This window comes from Procambarus clarkii, chromosome 46 (genome assembly GCF_040958095.1).
Source record: "Procambarus clarkii isolate CNS0578487 chromosome 46, FALCON_Pclarkii_2.0, whole genome shotgun sequence".
NCBI lineage: Eukaryota > Metazoa > Arthropoda > Malacostraca > Decapoda > Cambaridae > Procambarus > Procambarus clarkii.
The window spans coordinates 27189810-27201760 of record NC_091195.1 but is presented as its reverse complement, the minus strand read 5'-3'; the positions used below and the strand labels follow the sequence as shown (position 1 = coordinate 27201760).

Sequence of the window (11951 nt, the reverse complement as noted above, 5' to 3'; positions counted from 1 at the left end):
TAATTTACAAAAAAGCCTCCAGATCTTTCGCCCCTGCTATTGCATTGCTCTTCAACAAGTCACTTGAACTCCAAACCTTTCCAGACATTCTAAAAAAAGCAAGAGTAACCCCTGTCCACAGATGTGGTGATCACACAGATGTTAACAACTACAGACCTATATCAATCCTGCCTAACTTGTCAAAAATATTCGAAAAACTAATCTACAAGCAGCTTCACTCTTTTCTAGCCAAACACAATATACTTAGCTCTTGTCAATATGGCTTCAGACCCAAAAAAAGCACTAATGATGCACTTATTAGTATGATTAACTTGATTCACGCAGCTCTTGATAAAAAGGAGTTCCCTGTTGCGTTATTTGTGGACCTGCGTAAGGCTTTTGACACTGTATACCACCAAAACCTTCTTCTTAAATTACATCATTATGGAGTCAGAGGACACTCCCTGCAATACCTCAAATCTTATCATACTGACGGGCTCCAGTATGTTTCTGTGAATAATACAATTTCTCCCACCCTACCCATCAACATTGATGTTCCTCAGGGCAGCATACTTGGCCCTCTCCTCTTTCTCATCTACATTAATGACTTTCCAAATGCCTCCCAACACCTAAAACCAATTCTATTTGCTGACGACACAACCTTCATTTACTCCAGTCCTGACCACCTTGCTCTAAATGCCACAGTAAATACTGAGCTAGAGAAAGTCCATCTTTGGCTAACTGCCAACAAACTCACCCTTAACATTGACAAAACGTTTTATATTCTGTTTGGCAATAAATCCTCTAATCAAATAAATCTCAAAATAAACAATACCCAAATTTGTAACAAATTAGATGGCAAATTTGTTGGCGTTCTCATCGACCACAAGCTGAATTTCCAGGGACACATTCTAAATATATCAAAAAAAGTTTCAAAACTGTTGGCATTCTTTCTAAGATCAGATATTATGTACCCCGCCCTGCCCTGGTGACTCTCTATTACTCCCTCATCTATCCATATCTCAACTATGGTATTTGTGCTTGGGGTTCTACTACCCAAAATCATTTACGTCCTCTAATTTCTCAACACAAAGCTGCTATTAGGACAATATCCAACTCTAGTCCCAGACATCACTCGGTACCCCTACTCAAATCTCTGAATATGTTAGATATTAAGTCATTGCACATTCTCTCATGTGTATTATACATATATAAAACGCTGAACTGTAATGCCAATCCTTACCTCAAAAGATTCATTGAAGGTTGTAACAGAACCCATGAGCACCACACCAGAAATAAATACAGTTTTGATATTCCAAGAGTACGACTTAATCAAACTAGAAATGCTTTTCAAATCAAGGGACCCAGAATGTGGAATGATCTTCCCAACCATGTTAAAGACTGTACCTCTCTCAACCAGTTTAAGTTAAAAACGAAGCACTACCTAATAAATTCCCTGTAACCTACCTTACCCCTCTGTTGTCAACCCATCTATGTTTTTTTTTTTTTTCAAAACAACGCTGTTTGAATGTAATTTTCTGTAATAATTTGTAATTGTATTTGTGCTGCTTTTTCAGCCATGTTCCCCCCTCCTTTACCTCTATTTTTATTTGTTCTCAACACATTTTATTCTTTTTACCCATTAGTATTAAGCTTTAGTCATTAATGTTTTTCCTGCCCGAAACGCTTTGCATAATAGTGGCTTTAGGCATTGTATGTACTAGCTCTATCTATTAATCCAACAAACATTGTAAAATCTCTTTATGTATGTACCTTACCTAAATAAACATTTATTTATTTATTTATTTATTATTTATTTAGCTAGTACATACAATGCCTAAAGCCACTATTACGCAAAGCGTTTCGGGCAGGAAAAACATTAATGACTAAAGCTTAATACTAATTGAGTATAAAGAATAAAATGTTAGTAGAGGCTTTCAAGGGATGTGTTCCGTAACGCAAGTTAAAATAAAGGGGGAGGGATACAAATGTTCTGATTTATATATATATTCTCACCACCACCATATAAATAAATAACAATCACACGGGGTTTATAACTACACGAAAATATACAGAGTTGTCTTCCTCTGAAGACACAGGATGCTCCACGGTGCGCACTTTGAGTAGCCCTGGTTCCTTCCTCCGTGGCCCATGATGAATCCTCTTGGCTTCTCTCGGCGAATCTACCCTGGCCACAGGCCAGCCAAATCACAGTCCCACTGGGTGCTCCGTCGTGAAGGCCTTCAACCACAATCCAGCCTGTAGCTGGCAGGTTCCGATCAGCTCCGCTGTGTAGGCCACTCCACGACCGATACTAGGGTTGCGAACCCTAGGCAGGAGCCTGGTGTGATTCCGCTGATCACTCTCCTCTCTCAGCACCACAGTGGCTAGTCTCTTCCACCAGCCAGCCCCGGATAAGGCGATTCCTCGACACTGCCACGTCACAGGCAGGCTAACACTCTCAGCAGAGTTCGTCCGGGGGTGACTCACAGCTTCTTCAGCAGACTCGTGGAGAGACCTTGGCTGCCATGAGTAGACTGATCCATCGTCCAATACAGCAGTCCCAGGTCGACTCTGTAATCAGACACGTCATTAGTACTGGGACTAGGGAACCTCACTTACAGGTTTAGACACAAACGTTCACCTATTCACTCCATAGATGGCGTTGCTGTCTAAGCGCCACCTCACCAGAGGTCAGCAGCGGCTATGTTACGAACTGATTAAGATGGGAATCCAGCACCTGTGGCCGGTATATCCCGTCCTCACTAGATGGCGTCGTCCATTTGGAGGAGGTTTCGGGAGCGGACTCACAGATGGCGTTGTCGTCACTGCTCCGTGCTACGACTGCTGGACTCGGGTCCGTAACACACGCACACACACTGGCACTGGCGATGAGTAAGGTGGTGACGTCACAGTAGTAGTGAGGGCGGCGGCGGGCGCCTCGAGGTACTGAGGTACTGTGGTACACACTTGGGACGAGTGGCGGCTGGCGGCGGCTGTGGTACCATGTAGATACACTTGTGGATAAAGTCACACACAGGTTACTTAGGCGGCGGCACTGCCTTAGTTAACTGCTCAATTAACAAAGCAATATACTTAAAGTAAAGGTAACAAAGAACATACAAATATATAAATGGAAATACAGGCAGCCAGAAATATTAATGCACCAGAAACGATAAAACAATATCATTATATAAGCACCGATTACTACTTTACAACTTAAATGGATAGATGTGTATGCACATAATGGTCTAACCAGGAACTCAGCTATGTTACTAATTAGTAAACAAATACCACAGACTTATCGCATCAACATGTCCACGCCAGCCAGCTCCACCCACGCGACTGGCGTTGCTCGAGCACGCACGGCATGGCGTCTACAAGGTACCAACTAAAACCCACATGAAACCTCTAGATACTCTGCTATCAGAGAGTAATACTAAACAACATAATTATAACTAACTTATATGCCTATAACACTGCTAAGGTGTAAAAGAAATTTAGTACAATCAATAAACAGGAATAATTACAGGGGTGAATCAGTGACGCTAGCTTGATACACTGCACACATACTGGAACATCCCAAATATGGTCATTCCAACATGAGACGCCACGATCTCCCCCCCCCCCCCCCCCCACACACACGAATGAACATGCAATAGCATTAACAAGTAAGATGAAAACTAAGTACTACCTCAGATCACAACTTAATTGAAGTTATGACAACCATGGGGAGTAGACCTTCAAAACCAGTCCAGATTCCCGGTGGAGGAGATTTCAGCAAATTCAACTTCAATAATAAACAGATAAACTGGGAGCGAATAAACCAGGACTTCACAGAAATAAACTGGGAAGAACAGCTAGGAAATGCAAACCTGAACCAGTGCCTGGAAAAAATAAGCTCAGTAGCACTAGAAATATGTTCAAACCGCATACCTCTAAGAAAAAAGAGGAAGAGATGCAGATTGGAACGGGAACGTCGTTCCCTATATAGGCGGAGAAAACGAATCGCGGAACAACTTGAGAGTCGCACCCTATCTCAAGAACGGCGAAGAAGGTTAGGTAGAGAAATAGAAACAATTGAACGGAAGCTACAAGATTCATACAGAACCCAGGAGGCAAAGAGAGCAAAAGGCCATCAGTGAAATAGAAAGAAATCCGAAATATTTTTTCTCCTATGCAAAATCAAGATCAAAAACCACATCTAGTATCGGGCCGCTGCGAAAGGGAGATGGAACTTTCACCGATGACAACAAAGAAATGAGCGAGCTACTGAGGACGCAGTACGACTCTGTTTTCAGCGAGCCATTAAACACACTAAGGATTGATAACCCAAATGAATTTTTCATGGATACGATACCAACATCAAATCATATATCAGACGTCACCCTATCCCCACTGGATTTTGAAGAAGCCATAAACAGTATGCCTATGCACTCTGCACCTGGCCCGGATTCTTGGAACTCCATATTCATAAAGAACTGTAAAAAAAACACTATCGCAGGCCCTCCACATTCTGTGGAGACAAAGCCTAGATACTGGCAGTTATTCCTGATATACTAAAAACAGCAGAGATAGCACCACTTCATAAAGGAGGAAATAAGGCAGAGGCAAAAAATTACAGACCGATAGCGCTAACTATCGCACATCATAAAAATTTTGAGAGAGTGCTAAGAAGTAAGATCACAAAATACATGGAATCACAGCAACTCCATAACCCCGGACAACATGGTTTCAGAACAGGGCGCTCTTGCCTGTCGCAGTTGCTGGACCACTATGATATGGCATTAGATGCTATGGAAGACAAACATAACGCGGATGTAATTTACACAGATTTCGCAAAAGCTTTTGATAAATGTGACCATGGTGTTATTGCACATAAAATGCGTTCAAAAGGAATTACCGGAAAAATAGGCATATGGATCTACAATTTCCTGACCAACAGAACCCAATGTGTAATAGTCAACAAAATAAAATCCAGCCCATCAACCGTGAAGAGCTCAGTCCCCCAGGGTACTGTGCTTGCTCCAGTACTTTTTCTCATCCTCATTTCGGACATAGACAAGAACACAACCTATAGCACTGTATCATCCTTTGCAGATGACACTAGGATCTTCATGAGAGTAGGCAACATAGAGGACACGGCGGACCTCCAGTCAGATGTAGATCAGGTCTTTCTATGGGCTACAGAAAATAATATGGTGTTTAACGAAGATAAGTTCCAGCTCATGCGCTATGGAAAAAATGAAAATATAAAAACGGAAACCACGTACAAAACTCAAGGCAAATCATAACATAGAACGAAAAGGCAATGTAAAGGAATCTGGGTGTACTCATGTCGGAAGACCTTACCTTTAAAGAACACAATAAAGTAGCCGTCACAACTGCAAGAAAAATGACAGGTTGGATAACAAGAACTTTTCACACTAGAGATGCTATACCGATGATGATACTTTTCAAAACGCTTGTGCTCTCTAGAGTGGAGTACTGCTGCACAATGACAGCACCTTTCAAAGCTGGAGAAATTACTGTCCTGGAGAGCGTGCAGAGATCCTTTACTGCTAGAATCCACTCAGTAAAACATCTAAACTATTGGGACCGACTAAAGAGCCTAAAACTGTACTCCCTTGAGCGCAGGCGGGAGAGGTACATAATAATTTACACGTGGAAAATATTAAGAGGGGCTGGTCCCAAACCTGCACACAGAAATAACATCACATGAGACCAGAAGACATGGCAGGATGTGCAGAATACCCCCGTTGAAAAACAGAGGTGCAACTGGTACTCTGAGAGAGAACTCTATCAACATCAGAGGTCCGAGACTGTTCAACACGCTTCCACTACACATAAGGGGCATAACTGGCCGACCCCTCACAGTGTTCAAGAGAGAACTGGATAAGCACCTCCAAAGGATACCTGATCAACCAGGCTGTGACTCGTACGTCAGGCTGCGAGCAGCCGCGTCCAACAGCCTGGTTGATCAGTCCGGCAACCAGGAGGCCTGGTCGACGACCGGGCCGCGGGGACGCTAAGCCCCGGAAGCACCTCAAGGTAACCTCAAGGTCAAGGTAAGGTACCTGATTAACTCCTTGTAACCTACCTTACTTCTAAAATGTCAACCCATGTCTTACTATTTGAAAAAAAAAAAAAGGTTTGTTGACCAACTTGTATATTGGCTATTTTTTACCATGTTTCCCCCTTTTTTTTATCTTTTATTATTTTTTTCTTTCAACGCAATTTGTACTTTAAGCTCAATTACTATTAAGTTTTAGTCTAAGTGGGTTTTTTCCCGCCTCACCTTGCCCGAAACGCTATGCGTACTAGTGGCTTTAGGTATTGTATGTACTACCTCTATCTTTAAATCCAACAGAATGTTTGTACTGTAACTCTGCAACTATGTATGTACTTTTCCTAAATAAATTATTATTATTATTATTATTATTATTATTATTATTATTATTATTATTATTATTATTATTATTATTTATTACTAGCAGTACCCGCCACGCGTTACTGTGGCTCAGTCTGGTTAAATGGAAAAGAAAGAAAAGAGAAAACGCACGTTTCTAATATGTTTAATTTCACAATGCTTGTGGGTATACAATATGTTTTGTTGTTCCATTGTCTGTGGAGATATAGAGATTGTCTGGTTTGCTGACTCTAGAACACGCAACATATAATTGTCCATGTGAGAAGCAATCTGTGTCTAGATATAAACTGCACAATTCTAAAGATTGGCCCTGAGCTTTGTTGATGATGATTGCAAACGCCAATTGAATTGGAAATTACAATCTCTTAAGTTGAAATGGCATATCTGTTGGAATAGTAGGAATGCGAGCAATGAGGACATCTTCACCTTTGCAAGGTCCTGTCAAGATTGTTGCTTCCGCGACGTTGTTGATTATTTTTTTTACTGCCTTGCAAAGTTTTGGCTGGTTGATATTTCGCAACATAATAATTGGCAAGCCGAATTTCGAATGACGTACGTGTGTTGGTATCCCTGGTAGATCGAATGAATTTAACAATTCTGTTGGATCATTAACCGCTTCATCTGCTTCCTCAACAGTATCGACGGACTTGAAGGTGACTGCCTCGCTATGGATGTTAGACTGAATAATGTTGTTTAGTTCGTAGACGTCTTTGTTCTCGGCCGCAAGAATAACTCGTTCACTCAGCCAATCATGATTCTTATAATTGGTTTGAATATTGGGAAATACTTTTTCAACCAATTCTTCTTTTGAGGTCACTAAATTCTAGAAGTTATGAGGCAATGAAATTCGTCCTGAGGTCAGATCAACCGGCACGTTTCCGTTCCCAATTTCCAGAAATTGATGTGAGAATCCTGATGTGAGATTGTCAATCCTCGCCTTTGTTGCTGAACTTGATCTCGACGGACTTAAGGTGGCAATTACAGGGTGTCTACTCACGATGCACCCTTGGGAGGGGCCCATCTTGTTGGGTGTTCTATCCTCTAATTGTGGCTCCATGGTGGGTATGGGGCTTATTCGTGAAGGAAAGCTATTACCTGTTCGTTTATATGCCACTGAATGACCCCTCTTTTAACTTCCTAGACTCGTGGGGTGGGCGAACCAAGCCCCCGAGTTGGACTGTTGTGAGGGGATGAGTTGTCATCTGCTAAACATTCCTCTGGTGTACGTGCTCGTAAGCGCTAGCCGTGCACTGCAGCACGTGCACGGCCATGCACTTAGTCTAGAATTCTCCACCCGTACTCGAAACATCCCGTGTTTGGGACTCAGAGGAGAACCTAAGTCATCAGCATTCAAAATATGTTACAATAGCCGTTGTAGCAAATTTGTGGAAAGAGTTAGAGCGAGCTAAATTATTGCACCTAAATTATTGGGATCGTCTCAAAGCTCTCAGTACTCACTAGAAAGGGAACGAGAGAGATACCAAATAATATACACATGGAAAATACTGGAGGGCCAGGTCCTAAATCTACACAGTAAAATAACAATGTACTGGAGTGAACAATATTGAAGAATATGCAGAATAGAACCAGGGAAGAGCAGAGGTGCCATAGGCACAATCAGAGAACACTGTGTTTCAACCCGTCCTCTTAAAAATAACGTCACTTTTGGCTCGTATGCGCACTATGGCCAAATTTGGACGTAATTTGAAATGAAATCGACTCACAAAAGTGACGTACTGTTCCGTTTTCTGTTTGAGTCGTCCGGCCGACTCTGTAAGGTTAGAATAGATGACTTTCTTTTTTTTTTTTAGAGAGAGATATATACAAGAGTTGTTACATCCTTGTACAGCCACTAGTACGCGTAGCGTTTCGGGCAGGTCCCTGGAATACGATCCCCGCCGCGAAGAATCGTTGTTACAACCAAGTACACATTTTACTGTTGAGTTAAACAGAGGCTACAGTTAAGGATTTGCGCCCAGTAAATCCTCCCCGGCCAGGATACGAACCCATGACATAGCGCTCGCGGAACGCCAGGCGAGTGTCTTATCACTACACCACGGAGACTGTATACTTTCATTGTCTGTACTTTCAATTCACGTTTTTCATAACGTTTTGAAACTTTATGAGAATTTCCTGCCCACCTTACCTATCTGAGGACCCTTAACTTACTGTTGTTGAAAAAAAAATCCCAAATTTATTTTCATTTTTTTTTTCATTTTCAAATTACGTCCAAATTCGGCCATACGGACAAACGGCCAAAAGCCACGTTCTTTTTAAGAGGACAGGTTGCATAAACATCAGAGGTCTGCAGTTGTTCAACGTCCTCTCAGCGACTATAAGAAATACTGCCGGAACAACCGTGGACATCTTCAAGAGAAAACTAGATTGTTTTCTAAAGAAAGTGCCGGACCAACCGGGCTGTGGTTGGTATGTGGGCCTGCGGGCCGCTCCAAGCAACAGGCTGGTGGACCAAACTCTCACAAGTCAAGCCTGGCCTCGGGCCGGGCTTGGGCAGTAGAAGAACTCCCAGAACCCCCTCAAGCAGGTATATGTGGTCCTGCGGGCCGCTCCAAGCAACAGCCTGGTGGACCAAACTCTCACAAGTCAAGCCTGGCCTTGGGCCGGGCTTGGGGAGTAAAAGAACTCCCAGAACCCCATCAACCAGGTATATGTGGGCCTGCGGGCCGCTCCTAGCAACAGCCTGGTGGATCAAACTCTCACTTGGCTTGGGGAGTAAAAGAACTCCCAGAACCCAAGCATCTTGTCTCCAAGCACCTTAGAGGTGAGGAGAAGTGTGAGCGCATGAGATTTTCACCCTTATGATGTTCTTGTCAGTCCCGGAGGGACTTAGCCTAGTGTGGGCAGGCGTACATGTCTGTGTGTGAGTGGACACATGGGAACAAAGTATACATATATTAGACTAAGGACTGTGTGGGCTGTCTTAGTGTTTTATACTCCGCCCCGGTGGGATGTGTTTAGGTAATTCATTCTAGGTGATTTAAGATTATCTTGCCCATGTCCGTGTAATCTTTTGCAGGAGAGAGAGTCCAGTACCGTTCATCATTTGCACGGTAGAGTGTCAGTGTGGTAACACTGGGGCTTCCTGGTCTTTGATTATTGTGGAGAAATACCAGTGTGTTGTTGTTGTTATAGATTCGCTACTTGGAACAAGCAGTTCCAAGTAGCACGGGCTATGGTGAGCCCGTAGGTACCAGTGTGTGCTTCTATACAAGTGTTGTGTTCCCAAGGCTGTGATAAGTGTGATTATATATATATATATATTTATGTGGCTGACTTGTTAACGTAATTTTGGTAGATTTGTGGTGAGTTACGTGGCTGTCAGGGGCAGCTGACAGCTCGGTCGAGTTTAACAGTGCAAGTATTTTGCACTCTTTCATGTATAATTGTGAATTATAATTGTGAGTTGTAATTGTGGGTGGGTGTGTGTATGTGTGAGTGTGTGTGTTGGCGAGGAGGCGCGCGGTACGAGGGCAACCCGTTCTCGCAAATTTAATAAGTCAATATTGACTTATTAAATATGTGCATAGGTGACATACTTAACATAATAGTTTCCCTTGAAAAGCTTCATAGAAAACACCGACCTTACCTAACCTACTTAGTATGTTAAGATAAGCATCTTATTGCTTCGTATTTACAATTATTACCTAACCTATACCTATAATAGGTTAAGTAACAATTGTAATTACGAAGCTATAAGATGCTTATTTTAACATACTAAGTAGGTTAGGTAAGGTCAGTGTTTTCTATGAAGCTTTTCAAGGGAAACTATTATGTTTAGTATGTCACCTATGCACATATTTAATAAGTCAATATTGACTTATTAAATTTGCGAGAACGGGTTGACGAGGAAGGGTTGACTAGCTTCAACCCTTCCTCCTACCCTTCTTCCTCGTTTCCTTATTTCGGTGTCTTGTTCAAGCTAAGTATATACTGTGTACATTATTCATTTTCTGGCATACACATGTTCTATGTGTAGAGTAGTATACTTTGTGTGTAGTAGGTGTTTTAGAGTTTATATTACTAGGTATTCTAAAGGGGGTCCCAGTGGAACCACGTGGTCTCCCTACCCTAAGCTGACTCTAGCTTCAAGTGTTTCCCTAGTAGAGCTTTACCCTAGCTTGTGTTCAGTGTAAACCTTGTATCCTGCTTAAGTGGACCAAGGCTTTTAACGTAAGATAGTGTGGTAAAGTAATTATTATTTTTGTTATTGGGGGGAATGTATATGGGGGGTTGTTAAGGGGTTAATAAATAAATAAGTGAAGTAAGAGAGTATCAGTTCTTCCTGTGTAGGAGATCTTAAATCAACCTCTAGACTGACCTTGTGTGTAGCCAAGTATTTAGCACTATGTATAAATAATAAATAAATAAATAAATAAATGTTTATTTAGGTAAGGTACATACTGTACATACAAGAAATTTTTACAAAGATTGGTGGACTTATAGATAGAGCTAGTACATACAATGCCTAAAGCCACTATTACGCAAAGCGTTTCGGGCATGAAAACCTTTATTGACTAAAGCTTAATACTAATTGAGCATAAAGAGTAAAATGAAAACAAGAAATGAAAACATAGCTGAAAAAGCAGCACAAATATAATTCTGTCGACAAACAGCGCTCTTTAAAAAAAACAGACATTGGTTGACAATAGAGGGGTAAGGTAGGTTACAGGGAATTTATTAGGTATAGCTTCGTTTTTATCTTAAACTGGTTGAGAGAGGTACAGTCTTTAACATGGTCGGGAAGGTCATTCCACATTCTGGGCCCCTTGATTTGTAGAGCATTTCTAGTTTGATTAAGTCGTACTCTAGGAATATCAAAACTGTATTTATTTCTGGTGTGGTGCTCATGGGTTCTGTTACAACCTTCTATGAAGCTTTTGAGGTCAGGATTGGCATTACAGTTTAGCGTTTTATATATGTATAATACACATGAGAGAATGTGCAGTGACTTAATGTCTAACATATTCAGAGATTTGAGTAGGGGTAGTGAGTGATGTCTGGGGCCAGAGTTCAATATTGTCCTAATAGCAGCTTTGTGTTGAGTAATTAGAGGACGTAAATGATTTTGGGTAGTAGAGCCCCAAGCACAAATACCATAGTTGAGATATGGATAGGTAAGGGAGTAATAGAGAGTCACCAGGACAGGGCGTGGTACATAATATCTGATCTTAGAAAGAATGCCCACAGTTTTTGAAACTTTTTTTGATATATTTAGAATGTGTCCCTGGAAATTCAGCTTGTGGTCAATGAGAATGCCAAGGAATTTGCCATCTAATTTGTTACAAATTTGGGTATTGTTTATTTTGAGATTTATTTGATTAGAGGATTTATTGCCAAACAGAATATAAAAGGTTTTGTCAATGTTAAGGGTGAGTTTGTTGGCAGTTAGCCAAAGATGGAGTATAGTTTTATTTGGGGGCCGGGACCTTTTAGATCTCCCATTTTGATAACTGTTAATGCTTACTATTGCCCCTACATCCAGATAATACTAGGCCCCATAGTACAGACACACCCTTATTTA

The 11951-nt window shown here is 41.6% G+C and overlaps 1 protein-coding gene across 1 annotated transcript; it reads right to left on the bottom strand.

Moving 5' to 3' along the window:
• Positions 1-6764: 6764 nt before the first annotated feature.
• On the bottom strand, positions 6765-7466 carry LOC138350583 (uncharacterized). The gene is made up of 2 exons (XM_069301605.1): positions 7407-7466; positions 6765-7232 (listed from the first exon to the last, which is right to left on the bottom strand). Exons 1-2 carry the CDS (start codon positions 7464-7466, stop codon positions 6765-6767), a joined length of 528 nt encoding a protein of 175 aa, XP_069157706.1.
• Between the last annotated feature and the right edge of the window lie 4485 nt (positions 7467-11951).